This window comes from Zootoca vivipara, chromosome 9, assembly GCF_965207765.1.
Source record: "Zootoca vivipara chromosome 9, rZooViv2.hap1.1, whole genome shotgun sequence".
In the NCBI taxonomy this organism is placed as follows: domain Eukaryota; kingdom Metazoa; phylum Chordata; class Lepidosauria; order Squamata; family Lacertidae; genus Zootoca; species Zootoca vivipara.
The window spans coordinates 48,776,407-48,795,478 of NC_142592.1; the positions used below are offsets into that span (position 1 = coordinate 48,776,407).

The 19,072-nt window shown below is 42.9% G+C and overlaps 1 protein-coding gene across 1 annotated transcript in view; it reads right to left on the minus strand.

The window, feature by feature from the left end:
* STAB2 (stabilin 2) overlaps positions 1 to 19,072 on the minus strand; it is an 88,643-nt gene that overhangs the window by 15,942 nt on the left and 53,629 nt on the right. Inside the window, exons 44-57 of the mRNA XM_060279901.2 lie at positions 17,002 to 17,073; positions 15,463 to 15,582; positions 15,213 to 15,260; positions 14,714 to 14,797; positions 12,925 to 13,071; positions 11,528 to 11,668; positions 9,748 to 9,807; positions 8,972 to 9,148; positions 8,763 to 8,855; positions 7,064 to 7,210; positions 4,580 to 4,636; positions 3,966 to 4,089; positions 1,686 to 1,835; positions 1,101 to 1,205 (exon numbers count right to left, since the gene is read on the minus strand). Coding sequence (XP_060135884.1) covers positions 1,101 to 1,205; positions 1,686 to 1,835; positions 3,966 to 4,089; positions 4,580 to 4,636; positions 7,064 to 7,210; positions 8,763 to 8,855; positions 8,972 to 9,148; positions 9,748 to 9,807; positions 11,528 to 11,668; positions 12,925 to 13,071; positions 14,714 to 14,797; positions 15,213 to 15,260; positions 15,463 to 15,582; positions 17,002 to 17,073 — 1,525 coding nt within the window. The remainder of the gene's footprint in view (positions 1 to 1,100; positions 1,206 to 1,685; positions 1,836 to 3,965; positions 4,090 to 4,579; positions 4,637 to 7,063; positions 7,211 to 8,762; positions 8,856 to 8,971; positions 9,149 to 9,747; positions 9,808 to 11,527; positions 11,669 to 12,924; positions 13,072 to 14,713; positions 14,798 to 15,212; positions 15,261 to 15,462; positions 15,583 to 17,001; positions 17,074 to 19,072) is intronic.

Genomic DNA, 19,072 nt, shown 5'->3' on the forward strand with positions numbered 1-19,072 from the left:
GGCAGTCACTCCCAGTCACCAGTCTAGCTGCCGCATTCTGGATTAGTTGTAGTTTCTGGGTCACCTTCAAAGGTAGTCCCACATAGAGCGCATTGCAGTAGTCCAAGTGAGAGATAACCAGAGCATACACCACTCTGGCGATAGCCCACAGGTAGATAGGGTCTCAGCCTGCGTACAAGATGGAGCTGGTAAACAGCTGCCCTGGACACAGAATTGACTGCGCCTCCATAGACAGCTGCGAGTCTAAAATGACTCCCAAAAAAGACTCTTAAAGAAAGGTAAAGGGACCCCTGACCATTAGGTCCAGTTGTGACTGACTCTGGGGTTGCAATGCTCATCTCACGTTATTGGCCAGCATGACAAAGCCGCTTCTGGCGAACCAGAGCAGCACACGGAAATGCCGTTTACCTTCCCGCTGTAGCGGTACCAATTTATCTACTTGCACTTTGACGTGCTTTCGAATTGCTAGGTTGGCAGGAGCAGGGACCGAGCAACGGGAGCTCACCCCGTCGCAGGGATTCGAACCGCTGACCTTCTGATTGGCAAGCCCTAGGCTCTGTAGTTTAACCCACAGCGCCACCCACATCCTTATCCCTCTTAAACAAATCTACAATTGTTTTGAGGGTTATGATAGAGGAGTGATGATAGCAAATATGTTGCTAACATTGTTTATATTTATATATCAGCTTTAGTTTTTCTATTTGTTTTATAACTTTCATTGTATTTCCCTTGCCTTCACAACAGGCCTATGAGGCAGGTCATTCAACTAATAACCGTTCAAAGGGTAGATGCATCCTAAATGGTTGATGAGGAGTAATTATTTTACTCCATTAAATGTTGGTCATAACATCTCAAGCACATTTACCCGAAACCAAGAGCCACTAAAATGAGGGAATTAATTCTGAGTGGGCTACCTCTCTTATAGAACCACACCATGAATGAGAGTATGCAAAGAATATTGATTTCTTTAAGTTTTATGAATTATTCTTATGGAAAATATGGTGAAGACTATTTTAATTAGCTGACGGCTCTAAAAAGTAATGGCAAGATGAAATCTACTTTGCAGGTTACAACATTCTCCTACTGTTAAAGAGTCAGACCGATTTTGGTTTCACAGAGCTGTCCGGTCCATCCAGTTTCACAGAAGCACTGTCCTGATCCATAAATTCCTTCATCGCACTGTCCATGTGAAGTGCACTCACAGGCTGTAAACAGAAAGTCGTTGGATGATTAGGAGACTGATTATAAGGAGGAGCTTGATGCAACCCCAAAACCTATATTATGAACACTAGCTGGTCCTAGCAAAAGCATTTTCCCACTGTCCCTTATAATTAGAGAAGTTGCAGCCCTTGAAGATGGGGCATGTGAAAGGGGTCCATACCACATTTTTCACTCCTGCCACAAATAAGCAGCCTAGGTTAGGCTGAGCCTAGAAAGTTTGAAGTCAGGTCTCCCAAGTTCAGCTAAGACACACTCTGCAACCACTAACATAGGATGGGAACCTCTGACCCTGCAGATGTTGTTGCACTCCATCTTCTATCAGCTCCAGGCAGCATGGCCAACAGTGAAGGATGATGGGAGTACAAGTTCTCCACCCCTGAAACTAAACCACACTACCCCTTATAGTCCGGCAAAAGGTTACACAAGTAAAGGACTTAATGGAACAACAGCCACGTGAAACCTACATTTGCAATCCAAGCCGTATCTTCCCGGCATACAGAGCTCACAAGAAGTCCCATTGAAGCCAGCATTGCATGTACATTCTCCCGTGCCAGCATATTCTTCATCACATGAGCCACGGTTATTACATGGCGTTTCTGACCCTCCAGGGCAAGCTGGGAAGCAGAAAATGGCAACGAGTCAGTCCTTGTAAGAACTATCCCCAAGGTGGCTATTTTATTACTTATTGGGTTAGGACCCCACTGGTCACAGGGAGCCATACAGAGCTAAGGTGATAATCTTCTCTGAAAGAATATTATGGCTTAGGTTCCAAATATATTAATTAATAAGGGATGCGGGTGGCGCTGTGGTCTAAACCACAGAGCCTAGGGCTTGCCAATCAGAAGGTCGGCAGTTCGAATCCCTGCGATGGTTGTTTGGTCCCAACTCCTGCCAACCTAGCAGTTTGAAAGCACGTCAAAGTGCAAATAGATAAATAGGTACCACTCCGGCGGGAAGGTAAACGGGGTTTCAGTGTGCTGCTCTGGTTCGCCAGAAGCGGCTTAGTCATGACCTGGAAACTATACGCCGGCTCCCTCGGCCAATAAAGCGAGATGAGTGCTGCAACCCTAGAGTCGTCCGCAACTGGACCTAACGGTCAGGGGTCCCTTTACCTTTATATTAATTCATCATTATTACTTGATTTCTTACTACCCTTCATCATAAGGTCCCAGTGTGGGCTGCAGCGATGTAACAATACAAAATTAAAATAAATTATAACAATTTACATTCAAAATAATAGGGTGGATGTTAAGAATACATGGACACGTCCTCTTGTAGTGCTGCTTGCATTTATTTTGGCAAGCTATGAAAGAGCATTCTCAATGCAGGTACTCAAGTTATGGAAATTGTCCTTCCTCTTTATATAAAAATAAAAAATCCTTCCATTAGCACCTTAGAGACCAACTAAGTTTGTCATAGGTATGAGCTTTCGTGTGCATACCTATGACAAACTTAGTTGGTCACTAAGGTGCTACTGGAAGGATTTTTTATTTTATTTTGACTGCGTCAGACCAACACGGCTACCTACCTGTTCCTCTTTATAGTTTATGACAGCAACTTAAAACTTATTTTTCACCCAGGCTTTTGTCTGAAGTTTTGTCTCCTATGCACCTTTGCATCAGTACTGTTTGATGGTTGTGGTGATTTTTATAGACCTGTTATTTAACTGTACAGAAGGCTTTTGGTAACAAAACCCTTTAAAATCTATTTACGAGAGGCAATAATGGGAAAAGTATACCAGCAGCAGGTATTCTAGGCTGCATCAGAAGAAGCTTAGTGCCTCGCTCAAGGTCTGCCTTGGTCAGACCACACTCGGAATATTGTGTCCAGCTCTGGGCACCACAGTTTAAGAAGAATATGGGCAAGCTGGAACATGTGCAGAGCAGGGCAACCAAAATGATCAAGGGTCTGGAAACAAAGCCTTATGAGGAGTGGTTGAGAGAGCTGGTGTATGCTTAGCTTGAATAAGAAGAGGAGACTGAATGGAGATATGACAGTCATCTTTAAATATCTTAAGGGCTTTCATACGGAAGATGGAGCAAACCAATGGGTTCAAGTTACAGGTACAAGAAAGGCCATTGCAACTAAACACCAGGCAAAACTTTTGGACAGTGAATGCTGTTCAACAGTAGAACAGACTCAGAAGGTGGTTGACTTTCCTTCATTGCAGGTGTTTAAGCAGGGTTTGGATGGCCATCTGTCATGGATGCTTTAAGTGAGATTTCTGCATTGCAGGGGGTTGGACAACATGACCCTCAAGATACCTTCCAACTCTGTAATTCTATGATTCTGTGAAAAACGTTTCCACATCACGTTAAACACTCTGGACAGCCCCTCTGCCATATGTTTTTGCCACATGCTGCCTGCTGGTTGCTAAGCCAACTCTCCTGTTCAAGAGTCAGAACAGACGATATGTAGGAAGCCTGTGATCAGGTCTCCCAGTTTTCCTTTTTAGGCAGCCATAAAGGGATCAAGGGATCCAATGTTGACTGTAAAAGTTGTGCTGGGAAAGGGGATGTTTAACCTTTCCCCCCTCATGTTGTTATCGAGATGTTGACTGTAAAAGTTGTGCTGGGAAAGGGGATGTTTAACCTTTCCCCCCTCATGTTGTTATCGAGACCTAAATTGCTCCCTTTCCCACGCTGCTAATGGCATCACTGAGAAAGATATACAGGTATAAGTACAAGCACCTCCAGCAGCCCTTCCCAGAAGCTTCTTAAGTGTTTGATCCCAGGAAATCTTACCTTGGCATTCATTCCCAAAGTAGCCCTTGCAACACTGTGGTATCCTGACCATCATAGAGCAATCCTTCTGACAGCCGTTCAAGATCCTGTGGTTGAGAGTGTAAGTACATCTCTTCACCTCTCCCTTACGGTTTCATATTTAGAAATGGGGAAAAAAAGAGGAATGGACAAAACAAAGAAATCAAGAAATTCAACAAATGCACCATAGGTCAAGGTATTCCCAGCCCCCATGTTCAGAATGGCTTAGAATCATAGTGTTGGAAGGAATCTCAAAGGTCATCTAAATCCAACTCCCTGAAAAAGGAATCCTGGGAACTGTAGTTTACCCCTTATAGAACTACAGTTACCAGCACTCATAACAAACTACAGTTCCCAGGATTCTGTGGTGTGGGGAAATGTGCTTCAAATGTATGTTGAAATCTTATGATTGAGGGAGTGAGGAAAGGAACCACCAAACTATTTTATAATTCATATGTAGGTTACAGAGCTTCCAAGTCCTTTTGATACTTCCTTTGCTGTGTAAGCTTGTTTGTTTAAAATGTAGCTATTTTCCAAAACATTTTATTGCAACTTGTCAGTTTAATTTTGACTCATAAGGGTAGAACTGTAATTACCGTCGCTTTAGTTCCAGCAGGGCACCGAGGAGCTCTGTAACAAGCAGTGCAGTCTCCCTGAAGAGAAAGAGAAATGTATCAGAAGACTAAAAATCCCCAAATCTTGCTAGCATTAAAAATCACACTTAATTATTAAAATAACTATGCAAATGCAGTGTGTGTGTGTTTGTGTGTTTGTGTGTATCACTATGAACTGACATTGTAAACACCGTTTCCTACAATTTTTAACAAGTCTCTTACCAAAGGTTACAAATATATACCTGAGTGAATGAATGAGTGAATCGGTAAGTTCCACAGCTGAAGGGTCCCCATGAATTCAGTTGAACCTCTGTGCAGAGCCTATGCTTATAGAGCTTATATGCCCAAAATTTATATGTGCACAATTGGAACCAAGCAGAAAGCAAGCCCAATAAATCAAACATTAGTGAATAGGTTAAAAAAAAGGTAAAGGACCCCTGGATGATTAAGTCCAGTCAAAGGCGACTGTGGGGTGCGGCACTCGCTTTCAGGCCAAGGGAGCCGACATTTGTCTACTGACAGCTTTCTGGGTTATGTGGCCAGCATGACTAAACTGCTTGTGGCCCACAACGAACACCGTGATGGAAACCAGAGCACAGAGAAACACTGTTTACCTTCCCACCGCAGCAGCACTTATTTATCTACTTGTACTGGCGTGCTTTCAAACTGCTAGGTTGGCAGGAGCTGGGACAGAGCAACAGGAGCTCACCCCATTGTGGGGATTCGAACCACTGACCTGATCAGAAAGCCCAAGAGGCTCAGTGGTTTAGACCACAGTGCCACCCGTGTCCCTATTTGTACAAGTGTTAATATGAAAACTGGTTTACATAACTTATGATCTGTTGGTAAAGGTAAAGGTAAAGGGACCCCGGAGGCCTAAAACACAGCTTCTCAATTCCCATTTTCTCAGTCACTTCGGTAAAAGAAAATACCTTTCTGATTCAACAACAGTCCTCTTCAGGAGCACAAAGAGTGTCTAATGAATGCATGGGGGTGGAGGGAGAGAAGATTGTCATTGCAGTGGTAAGACTTTGCCCACAAGCTGCACACATTAATTTGAATGCCACTGTTGTGGCCCACAACCTGAGGACTTTGCAGTGTGCAATGGAGTACTCGGATGAGGTTCAGGCTACTTCCTTGGTGGTAGAACTGCCAGTACCTCATACAGAGCCAGACTGCAAAAGGACACAATCCTGCCACCATTCTTAAGACTCAGAGGGGTACGTCTGTCTCCTAAGCTTCACAGAATCCAAAGACAACAAAACAAGGTGAAGACACTTTAACCAGCCAACCAGCTCCTTCAGGTTAGAGGAGCATGCTACATTCTAAGCCTGGTCAATCTACATAAAGCTGCAGGGGCTCCACCTTTGGTAGAACTCCATGGAACTGTCCAAGGTCCTGCATGTTTCCTTCCGGCCTGGCATTCATCCTCCCACTGAACTGCACAGAGCTTGTGCATGTACAGTTGAATGCATGTTTGTGTCTGTCTTCAGGCAGCTCAGTGAATAAGATGGTTCAAGACATTTTGTTGGCTGAGGTGGACCAGCAAATAAACCAGATGGACCAAATCAAGGTGCATAGTACTCAGATACCAGTCAAGGTATTTTGGCAACACAGGCAGAGAATCCCACTAGTACCCTTTGCTGTCCACTCACAGACATTCTGGCTTGCGGTGGCTGTATCATTCTGCCTAAGGGTAGGACCTGTGTATAGGTCACTGGGATGGGGGTGCCAAGCAAAAACAATCTTAAACAATCTATGGACTTTTAAACTGTGGGATGGGAGTCTTGTTTTATTTGTTACTTTTTTGTGTATTACACACACACACACTACCCTGTGATCCTCAGCTGGAGTGGTATTGAAATTTAATAAATAAGTTTCAGTGTATTGCCACTTTTCTCCCAGGCACATACATTCCTTGAACACACCTTAAATGACAGAACAGAGAAAAAAATCCCATATGCATCATATCGGGTTCCCCCCAATACTTAAACATTTATAAAATCCTGGAAATATAGAACAGGGAGTAACTGAGAAATGAAATCTAGCCCAGTAGAACTTTTTCATTTGTGCAATAAAATGGAGAAGTAGGCAGAGAAAATTCTTAAAAATCTCTCTATTATTATTCCTAGTCAAGGACAATAACTAAAACGGCAAAACAGCAAATGCATTTCACTATCTAAATTAAGCAACATTCAAAAGCAGGCAATAAGAAGTAGATTAAATCCACTGAGTTTAATTGAACTAAATCCAGTTGAACTGAATAAGACTTCTGAGTAGGCAAATACCGAGCTGCATTATTTAGGCTCTGATCTAGAGCTCCAGTGTACGGCCAAAGGTCCTGCACATGTAGGATTCCTTTGTACACGCAGGAGCTGTGTATACATATTGGAGCACTCACAGATGTAAGGGCACTGGATTAGGTCTGAAATTCAGAAGGCAACAAAAATCCATAGGAGGACTGACCGGAATCTCAGAAGAGATAAAGGTGTCACATCGACCTCCAAGGACAGGGTCTGTTAACATGCAGTCAATACCATAAGCGATGCCACCGTCAAACTCAATATGCCTTTGTACAATCTTACACCTTCTTTCATTGAGGAACAGTTCACCCTGAAGGAGAAAGTTATAATAAAGTCATCACTGCTTTAGCAGGAGGTCTGTTAGATAGTGAAAACAGGAAGAATAAATATAATTACTTGGAGTCAGATTGTCGGTTTGTTTTTTAAAGTAAGAGTATACCGAACATATTTACAAAGAATCCTAAAGCCAACATCTCTTGTGTAATATCTGCTTATCTATTTATATGACAACATGGTTCAATACCAATGCTTTCAGAGATGCTATGTATCTTATTATACCATTTTGTTTGCTGCCACTGACATTTTAATGTTGCTTTTTTATTGTTTTATGGATATTGTATTTTAATGCTTCGTCGCTTTAAGCTGCCCAGAGAACACGGATATTGAGCAGCATAGAATCCTTAAAAAGCACAATTTTTATGCAGTCGAAACAAAAAAATAAAAAAATTCCTTCCAGTAGCACCTTAGAGACCAACTAAGTTTGTCATAGGTGTGAGCTTTCGTGTGCAACTGAAGAAGTGTGCATGCACACGAAAGCTCATACCAATGACAAACTTAGTTGGTCTCTAAGGTGCTACTGGAAGGAATTTTTTTTTCCATTTTTTGTTTCAACTACATCAGACCAACACGGCTACGTACCTGTAACTATTTTTATGCAATTAGTTGTTTCATTAATGCGAAACAACTATGGGTGCTTTTGGAGAAAGTCTAAGATCTAGATCTGGGGTTGTTGTTGTTGTTGTTTAGTCGTTTAGTCGTGTCCGACTCTTCGTGACCCCATGGACCATAGCACGCCAGGCACTCCTGTCTTGCACTGCCTCCTGCAGTTTGGTCAAACTCATGTTCGTAGCTTCGAGAACACTGTCCTCCTGTCCTCTGTTGTCCCCTTCTCCTTGTGCCCTCCATCTTTCCCAACATCAGGGTCTTTTCCAAGGATTCTTCTCTTCTCATGAGGTGGCCAAAGTATTGGAAGATCTGGGGTAGGCAATGCATATGTTGCTGGACTACAGCTCATCACGGAACACTGATCATGCTGGCCAGGGCTGATGGGGGATGGAATCCAACAACATCTGGAAGGCGCCACATTGGATACCCCTGATCCATCTCAATCTGATTTCTGATGGGAGTTTGGTCACCCTCTTGGTCACCTGAGTTGGCAGTCTGTGCTGATGAAGAGATAGGGGCAATGTAGCTCTGTTGATTCTCTGGATATTGATCTTGGTTATTCTTCTGGACTGCCTTCTGGGGGCTGTACAGTGGTTCCATTCCTTTCACCATTCAGTTCCTGTGGAAAGCTTCACTTTTCCACGGTTTGAAGATGGAAGACTATCGTTCCCTCCCTATGGATGTTGCCCTACAGTATTCTGCAGGGCTCTCTCCCACCCCGGTCTACACTGTTTGGGCAAGCCGCCTTCTAAGTTTCAGAATGGAGTCTTTCCCAGCTCCACCTGGAGGGATTGAACCTAGGACTTGTATGTGAAGCCATACGTTCTGCCACAGAGCTATGTCCCTTCCCCCAAAGTATGATGATGGGGTTATAGGGCTGGAGTGGTCAAAACACCATGGATTAGCCAAACACTCACAGTATTGCTGTCATCATTGCCACATATCACACTGAGATCAGAACCTTGAAGAGTCTTCAGTGAAGTAGAACTAGGGAGGGCATAGGCTAAAATCTGTGGAAGAGATCAAGAAAAACAAGAGAAAAAGGAAGAGACTGCATTGGTGTTGTTGTTTTTAAAAAATTATAAATCATCTAAAAATGTTGCACTGAAATGTTGTGCACTCCTACCTTAGCACTTCCAATAATGTGGAATTTCAAATACTGAAGCAGTTTCTCCTTGTTTGACATTTTAAACAATGAATCCTGCTGGTCCTTTGGCAGAGCCCTGATTACTTTGTCAGAGGGCCAAAACAAGGTGACTGGTTGATGAAGAGGATCATTAATGAGACCCATCAGTCCTGAACTCTGAAATAAAGCAAAAGGGAAAATACAGTTGTTTTTTTTAAAAAAATATAAATGATATTTCACTGTGCATGTAAAGAGAGCTCCAGGCAGGTTGTGTTGCCTACTCTGCAGCTCGGAGACAAGAAATGCCCAAAACTTATACAGAAGACTTTTCGGCTCTCTTCCTGTTGAGTCTCAATCCCATTTCTTGGAACGGCTTAAGAGAAAATGGAATTCAACAGGGCAAAAAGTGATAAAATATAGACAAAATAGGAAAACCACCACAAAGAGTGGAAGAAAAAACATCCTGGAAATAAACAAAACCCACAAGGAATAAGAAAAATTGAGCATGTATTATTGTCCCATGCCCCTTGATGCAAATTTAATCATCATAGGAAGCTAGCAGGGTGGGTCTTGGAGCACTCTTTACATCCATAGTGAAATACCATTCATGGTAAGTACAGCTGTTCCTTCACCTGTAAGATGTAAGAGGTCTGCATGTAGGTGGGATTTTCTATGAAACGTGGTATAGCTGCAACACACGGGAGTGCACAAAACATGCTGCAAAACCCTGCATCCAAAGGCCTTACAAAATGGGTTACAAAATCAAGTACTCTTACCTCTAGCAAATTGTAGAACATGATGTACCCATTTTTTGCTGCAATCACTTTGAGGTTTTCCTAGGAAGATAAATTATTTGCCAATCTTATTTGCTCATTTAGTAAATGTAACAGCAGGGTGTTTTCAAGAAGCAATAACATACTGTTGGTTATTTTTACATACAATATATGAAAATGGTTGCTGCTTTCTGCAACATCTCGTAACAGAAGTTTCTGCATAACAGAAGCCTATTAAATCCTTGTAACTATGGTAAGTGTGATCACGAAGGTGCTAAAACCCAACTACTGCTGCTAATGAAGCAATAGTCAGCTCACTAGGTATTTTCAGTGCCGGCATAGCATCAATGTGACACTGGTGTGTGTGGGGGGGGGAATATGAATTTAAGTCAACTAAGTCCTACTCAGAGTAAACCCATTGAAATAAATGAACCTAAGTTAGTAATGTCCTTTATTTATTAAATGTGCATCCTGCCATTCCTCCCAAAGCAGTCCAGGGCAGCAAAACAAGAGATAAACTGTATCTCTCATATATATTCTGAGGCTTTACTCTGAGCATGGCTAGCACTGAATACCTGCCTATGGTCTTTGCAGCCATTCCATTTCACAAGTGCTTTGCTAGTTCCAATTAGCTGTAGTCTAATTCACAAATTACAACCAAAGTAGGCATGATACGAAACATGTCAAGTGCTGTGGTTGTTTTTAAAAACTGCTGTGCCCCCATTTTTGTCTGGGAAATAGTAAGAGAGGAAGGGTTAACCATGCCTCCCCACCTATGGTGGCTATTAACAATCCAAAATAGAACCCTAGGACCCAAGCGGCACATTTAGCAACATTATCTAGTTTGGTCCTAAGAGAAGAGAAGCATTGGGCTAAGCCCCATGTTGCTCTGTAGGGCAGCCTTCATCAACCTGGAACCCTCCAGGTGTTTTGGACTGTTGAGAATTCCATTCCTCCCGTGCTGCAGATGCGTGTGGGATTGTTACATGTCACATGTCTGTTTACATTCCAGCACTGATTATTGGAGTCTTGTGAGTGGAAAGGGAGATACACTGTTTCCGCTCTGTATAGCTTTTGCTTTTATTGTTCTCTCTTGGAGGAGAAGAGACATACCATGGACTACATCCAGTCAGCTGATGGGAGGTCTAGTGCAAAACATTGGGAGGGGCCCAGGTTTTCCAAGGCTGCTCTATAGTGGCAGCAGCTAGAAGAGTTACAGGCTCTCTCTTCTACTTTTCAGCCCTTTAAAAAGTCTTCTTCCACATGTTTTTGAAACATAAGAAAAGCAAGAGACAGTGACATCTAGTGGTTAGAGAGCTGGACTAGGACTTGGGAGACCAAGGTTCAAATCCTCACTCAGCTACCAAGGCCGGCCACAGCCTCTCAGCCTGACCAACCTCACAGGGTTCTGAGGATAAAAATGGGGAGGAGAACCAAATGTGCTTTCCTTGGAGGAAAGGTGGGATAGAAATGTAGCAAATAATTAAATCAATAAAATCATGCCAGAAGTACAGGTTAGCAAAGTGTGGTTACTATTGAAAGTATTGATGCAAATAATCTAATTGAATTACTTAACAAAACAATGCAGTCTTTTTTTGGCATCAATTATGATTTATCTTTGTTTTAGTAAGAACAAACAACTATGACAATTAATTATCACCTAAGTGACACACTGTAATTTTTATTTCAACTAGTTAAGCAACTAATCAGCTAGAAGCAAAGTAGTAAAATGTGACTGAACAACTTTTAATTAGTTGAAAATACCAATATAAATTTTACACACCCTTAGAGTTTTTGGTTGTCCAGGAGGGAACTCTTGAATCCTCTGTGGAAACAATACCTTGTCTATGAGGTGTATTACCCCATTTGTGCTGATTAAATCACTGGTTAAAATCTTAGCGTCTCCATTCAAAAAAACTGAATTCTGAAAACACAAAAAAACAAGGTATGGATTCTACTAGTGTGTGGTCTCACTTATTTTTTAAAATAGAATAAATGAACCAGGAAATTAGGCAATGGGATAAAGCTCCAGGGACTTAAATGCATTTCAGCAGTAGCTGGATCTGTGTGCAGCTTCCCTCTCCGTTGTGCCATCAACCCTCAGGTGGAAGTCTCTTAATGAAGTACCTTCAAACCTGGAATGACTCTGCCCACTCAGACTGGCCATAGCTCAGTGGGAGAGCAAACTACATTACATGCAGAAGGCGCCATCTTCAATCTGTGGCATTTCCAGGTGGGAATCTGAAAGATACTCCCTGCTTAAAACCCTATAGAGTAACTGTCAACACAGGCAATACTGAGTTAGATGGACCAATGATCTAACTCAGTATAATGCAAACTCCTATGAGAGGCCATTGAATCCACATGGCCATAGAGAATTAAAATTACAAAACATGCAGTAAAGTAAAGCATGGAAATATAGGCTGCTACACCTTTAAAACATTCCCTTCTAAGTCCTTTCCAAAGTTTCATCGTAGCATAGAAAGAGACCACATGTTTGGTAAATTAAAAATCATTTATCTACAAACTCTTCAAAGGTCAGGTTCATGTGTTTTTCCATATAGCAGCAACAAAACACAGCCAGTTAAACTTGGGTTATAAATTGATAAGAGTTTCTAAATTATTTGTATAGAAACACAGAGATGGCTTCCTAAAGCCACACGTTCTGAGCTGGGAACAACCAGACTAGATGTCTTTCCTGGTAGGGTTACAGGGTGGAAGAGAGAGAGAACAGAGTTTGGTATCCCTTGCTCCCAATGTGAGGGGGTGTGACCTAGCTAAGCCTGGCAGGACAGCTTACTCTATGGTCTTAACCCCTTCATGCATGAATTAGAGTTAAGCATGTTGGTTATATGCGGCTTATTTATTCCACACCAAGTGGGTTGGCAGAGGAGGAATGGGCTTTCTTTCCTCCATAGCTAGCATGGAAGCCAAGTGTAGTGGGATCTGCCCACCAGTTCACCTACTCACCTGCAAAGCATTCCCTGTCACCTGTGGTGACCCAGCGAGTTGTTAATGCAATGCTGCAGAAGAGCCCATTTGGTGGGTTGCAACCATTGACCCATTAGATTAGCATTGAGTCTCATTGCTGATGCTGATCCATCCCAACACCTGAAGAAGACTGCATCTCTGTTTTCTAAGGAGGTGACATTACACATATGCTGCCCAAGGCTTAGTTACCTGTGAGAATGTGAGCTTGAGCTGATCTCCATGGAGAGTGGTGACAGTTTTATCAGATGTCATATCACTATAGAGCAGCCCTGCGCAGCCTACTATATGATAGCGAAGCATCTGGGGCATCAAGCCTTTGAGATTCCAGTCTTGAACCTTAGATAAGAGTCAGAAAACATAATAGGTAAGGAGGGGGAAGCAAATGGCACTGCTGCAAATGCACCCAAAACACTGCTGCCGTTTTTGATGCCTCATTACTAGGTGGAGTCTGGGATCGGAGGCACATATAAATGGTGCAGCCTACTCTGGTACATGTTTACTTGGAAGCAAGTCAACTGTGTTCAATGGGGTTGACTCCACAGTGTGTCAAGGGCTGGAAATAGTAATATACTGTTATGAGTTGAGGGTGGGGAGGTCTGCATGCTGATACCCATTGAATTCATGGATCCAGCATGGATCCAATTCCTGGAACAGCCAGGCTGGTTTCCCTCCCGGTGAGGTAATGGCCCTAAATATGGGTTAAGGTAACAAAGGAAGTGGTTCTGCGCCAGGGAAAAAATGGCTGGGGAGCTGCCTTCCTCAACTTGCCAGAGCTGGGCTCAGGGTGGCTAACATCATAAAACTAACACAGTATACAAAGAACGTAAGAATATAAAAACAGGCAATCAATTAATTAAAATACATCTTAAAATTAGATCGGAGCAAATTAAAATCTGGACAGATGGCAGTCCACGGGAAAAACTGAGTGTGGTTAATATTCTCCAGGGCCAGCTGTTACCAGTGGTCTTATAAAGGACCTGTGAGCAGGCTAGGAGGCCTCTTTAATGCTTGTTCTTATACAGAAAGAAAAGAATCAGACTGAACCCCGACCAAAGGCCTGGAGGAACAGCTCCATCTTGCAGGCCCTGCGGAAAGATATTGGAGAAGCAAGACCCTTTTGGGGCATTGATGCTGTGAACATGTCCATTGTAAACTCAGGTTGTATATTTGTGTAAGTAACCCATATATGATAAAGACGGCAGTGTATATGCTGTACCACATTCCAAAGGGCAAAAGAGCCTAGGGCTTGCCAATCAGAAGGTCGGCGGTTTGAATCCCTGCGACGGGGTGAGCTCCTGTTGCTCGGCCCCAGCTCCTGCCCACCTAGCAGTTCGAAAGCACATCAAAGTGCAAGTAGATAAATAGGTACCGCTCCGGCGGGAAGGTAAACGGCATTTCTGTGCGCTGCTCTGGTTTGCCAGAAGTGGCTTTGTCATGCTGGCCACATGACCCGGAAGCTGTATGCGCCGCAACCCCAGAGTCATCCGCGACTTGACCTAGTGGCCAGGGGTCCCTTTACTCTTTAAGTGCCTGGAAACGCTGGAATCTGGCACCGTTCTGAGTTTGGGTTGGTGTAACAATGCTTTCCTACAGCACTACCTTGGGAGGGAGGAGTCGCCTCACTGTAGGGATCTATTCCAGGGTAATGGATCTGCTGCCTTGTTAGGACCGTCTGTTTGCTTCTACTGATGCTCTGAAATTAAGCTCAGGAGCCTTGTCCCTAGAACTTCTTGCCACCATGCATGTAAGTTACTAGACTGAATAAATATTTACTGGGGGCTGGGAGAGGTGGACTTCCTGCATTTCTATGCTTGGCACAGAGAAAGAACGGAACACTTTATCCCTCCATCTCCACCCGTCTCACCCATCTGTAAGGAATGTCAGATGCTACCCGGCATATAGTTCATTCTTGGCTATGTCTACCAGGATAGTGCTTAAGTATAAGGCCGATTTGCATTATTAAGTTTGATTTGCTTACTTTTGGTGTGGTTAGATATGCTTGGTTGGTTGGTGCAAAAACAGTGAATGGACCTACTCCGGCAATGTCATTGATGTTAGAGTCCTACAAGAAAGGAAGGCAAAATGTTAAACATTTCAGGCTAAAAATGTATATATTGGGGTAAAGTGTTATAAAGCGCATATATAGGTGCAAATAACATTAAAAAAACATTTTAAAAAATTTGCTTGCATACAAAGTGCATACAAAGGTGTTCGTCAGGAAAAATGTGCGCTAAAGTGCTGGTGAATTTACATGAGGACCTTAAAAAAAGAAAATCACAAACCAATGCAGAAATGTGGCAAGCTGAACTTCAGTCTGGAAAAAAACAAGTAACTTGAGGGCTCATCCAAAATATGGCTGACCATGTTTATCACGTGTGCTTTGCCTATAAATAACAACTTTGGCAAAGCTTTCAAAATGTGTGAGTGAAAGTGATCACTGAAAGAGATCAGGACTTGGGAGGGCAAGTCTATCTTACCGTTAGATATCCCTTAAACCGAGTAGTGTTGTAATCTGCTGCAAGTTCCTATATAAATAGATAAATAGATAGATAGATTACAGGAGGCAGCAATGACAAAATAGAAACTATGTAGGCCGAGTGTGGGGAACCTTTGGCCCTTCAGATGTTGATGAGCTACAACTCCCATCAGCCCCAGCATGAATGCCCAATGGCCAGGGATAATGAAAGCTGTAGCACAACATTCTACAATAAAAAAATGAAGATTTACCACAAATATACTGCTTCTGCAAGTAAATCCATCTCCAACGTAACTGGGTCGACAGGTACAGGTCCTTTCTGAGTATTCAGTATCATTGCAGATGGCATTTAGCGAACAGCCACCATTATTCTGTTAGGAAGGGAACCCAATATTAAACAAAATCTCCTGTGAAGATACATCTCAGTTCTACTTTAAGAAAAAGAATAAATCTATGGATAAATTGAATAACTTTTACACTTCACTCATTTCAATAGGATGTGGCCCTTCCATAGTCAGCAGAGATTCATAATCATAAGGATTTAAGAAGCAGCAAATTTCATATTGAGAACACAACCGAAATGGAAACTGAAAAGCAGAGCAAATGAGTCCAACAGACCACTCTTATATGTGACTCTTCCATGGTCTACATACTACAATTCTTTACATGGAGGCTGTTGTTGTCATGCCATAATTTAAAAAGACCATTTCCTTCCCTTTGCCCTGCAAATCCTAGGTGGGGCAGAGCACTGCTTTAGATGGGGCAGTGCCCCAACTGTCTATCTAGGATCATTGATATGCATTATTTGGAAAACATAACTTTTAAATTGGAAACTATACTAAGCCTCAGAGGGATCAGCTGTGTTACAGAGCTAGATTGCATGCTGAATGACAGTAATACAAGATTAGCTGTAAAAAAATAAATAAATGTTAAAATCCATTTTTAAAAGAGCTTTACAGTTAACTGAAGAAAGCAATAAACTGGGAATACAAAGCCCATTTGTCTTTCACTCGGGATTCAAATGTCAATGCTCTCAATCCTCAGATCAGGCAAAAAATGGGTCAATAAGTCTTTGATTATGTCTGCTCTGCACCACAGCTGCTCTGTAAGAGCTCCGTAAAAATGGTGAAATGCCCTGAATTTTGCTCAAAGGTTCTCTGTTGTTGACGGTGACCTCCCTTTCTCTACCTAAAGCAGTCTGCCCGCACCTTCTGCCATGGCCCTTTCTCCTTTTCTGTTGCTTCCTCCTCTCCTCCATCAACTGACACTCACTCAGTCCCTCCCCAGGGCCATCCATGCTGTGCTCTGAGGAAGGGATACTTTCTCAGAGTGAGGCACTGTGGGAGAGATGGACCCAGAGATTTTGCTGCAGTGGTAACTAAGCATCCTGAGACGGTGAAGCAAGTCTAGAATGTGAATCCTGCGGACTGACTTTTGCACTGAGTCTCAAGTCTTCCTTGAAACTTTTTCTCCCTCATCCTATCTTGCATGGGCTGCAGCAACCCAGTGGCGGAAGAAATGCACCAGGCTGATCCAGGTGAGTTCACTCCTGCCTCAGGTTTAAGTTCAGAGCAAACAAAGCAGGCTGGTTGTACTTTCATGTGTAGCTGAAATACGAGCAAATGGCAGCCGTGTGCAGGGCCAGTAGATGCCAGTTTTTCATCAATCTGCAGGAGATGTTAAAAAGTTCTTGTTTGGGATTCCCGCCTTGAATGGACCTTTGTTTGGTAAGAGACACACCTCAAAGCACAGTCTCAACGAAAAACCAGGCTGATATGAAACCTACTCACAAATGAACAGAGACTGATGTAGGTACATGATCTGCCATTGCCAGAATATCCTTTTAAACAATTACACGCTGCCTGCCAGGAGAAAGGGGGTGGGGGGGGGAGAGAGAGAGAAACCATGTCAAGTTCTGCAAGGAGAGTATAATTAGCTCTGCTTATGTGCATGGAAAATAAATAAGGCACAGAATAATAAACAGTATCCCATTCTGGGCTCACATCTCTTTTCTAACATTCCTTTTTTCATAGGCAAAGCACATAGCCTAAGTTACATTTTCTCATTATTTCTGCCAACGCATTTCATCAGTTGAAAGAGCCCAATACGATAAGCTATTTGAGGCTTAATGTTGTTGTTTTTAAGAAAAGCGGTGTGTGTGTGTGTGTGTTGCAATTAGAGTACAGTATAACAAGTTACCGTATTTTTTGCCCCATAAGACACACTTTTTCCCTCCTAAAAAGGAAGGGGAAAAGTCCATGCGTCCTATGGAGCGAATGTGTGAGCCAGAGCCCATGTAAAAGCCAGAGCCAGAGCCACGCCTAGGACAATTCAAGAAAGCAAAACATTTTTTTCTTGTTTTCCTCCTCTAAAAACCAGGTGTGTCCTATGGTCAGGTGCATCCTATGGAGCGAAAAATATGGTAGGTCTTTGTCATTCCAATTTATCTTACATAGCTCAATGGAATAAACATACAGTCGTACCTTGTTTGGTGGTCAGGATCCGTTCCGGAGCCCCAGCTGCTAGCCGAAAAGGACACAGGGCAAAGCGCTGCGTCTGCACGCGCGTGCGAAGTGGTTTGAGCTTCTGCGCAAGCGGCAAACCCGGAAGTAACCAGTTCCGGTACTTCCAGGTTTGCCACGGATGTTCTCCGGAATGGACGCTAGACAAGGCGGACATTCATGGAGGTATTACTGTAGCCAGAGACTTTGTTATCTAGGCAACTTACTTTTATTTAGTCCATAAAGTTGCTTTCTAGAATCCTCAAAATATGAGCTCTCTTTTAAAAAAACCCCAAACCTAATATTTTAGACTTCATAAGTCTGTTCCTTTTCTTTGTCTTTGGACATCACATTGTGTATAGAAAGTTTCCTCACTGTGTTTGAAGTATAATAAAACAGTGCATGGGGAAAGCACTACATAAATGCCAAGTGCTCAAAGTACTGCACACACATTGGCTGGATCTAGACACATCAAAAATACATTTCAGGAAAACGCGTTGTAAACTTCATTATGGGAAATCACATTGGTGAAAGACAGGGTTCCACAGCGCCACCTGGTGTCACAGTGTTATGACGCATATAAAAAGCTTTTTCTTTACTAATGTAGCTGAGTCCATTATTTCAGTAATCCTTGCAAGGGAGGACCACATTATTATTATTATTACCATCCCCATATTACAGATATGGAGTGAGGTTCAGACTTACTTAAGAGCACTGAGATAACTTGTTGCAGAGCCAAGGTGTGAACTGACATCTACTCCACTAAAATGTTGCAGTTGAAACAGGATATGGGAAAGGACACCCCTCTCCTCCCATTCCCATACCACAGTCAGCAACCGAACAAGAACTTTGGGTGCAAAGAGACCTCAAGTTTCAATCCCTGGCATTTTTAGTTAAAAATGATCTCAGGCAGCACATGGTGGGAAATACTGGTGGGAATCTTTTTCAGCCAGAGGACCACATTCTGCGGGCCACGAGCCAGTGGTAGTGCTGGGAGAGAGCCAAAAGGCGATGGACAGCAGCAATCTTACCATTGTTCAGTAGGCTACATTACAGTCACAACCAAAAACCTGAAGTTTCTACACACTTCAAGGGCATATTCTAGTCAGGCAAAAGCACTCGAGGAAGGCCTGTAAGGGGTGTTACCTGGGGAGAAGGGTGTGTGGCCTGAGGAAAGTCTCAGGGCTGGCCAGAGGGGCCCGGAGGGCCACTTTTGACCTCTGGGCCTGAAGTTCCTCACCCTGCCCAAGATGCCAAAGTACATGGCTAAATGGACCAATGACCTGTCTCAGTTTAAGGCACCTTCATAGGATCATATGTTGCCATTCTATAACCTATGATTCATGGGAGGTGAGCCTGA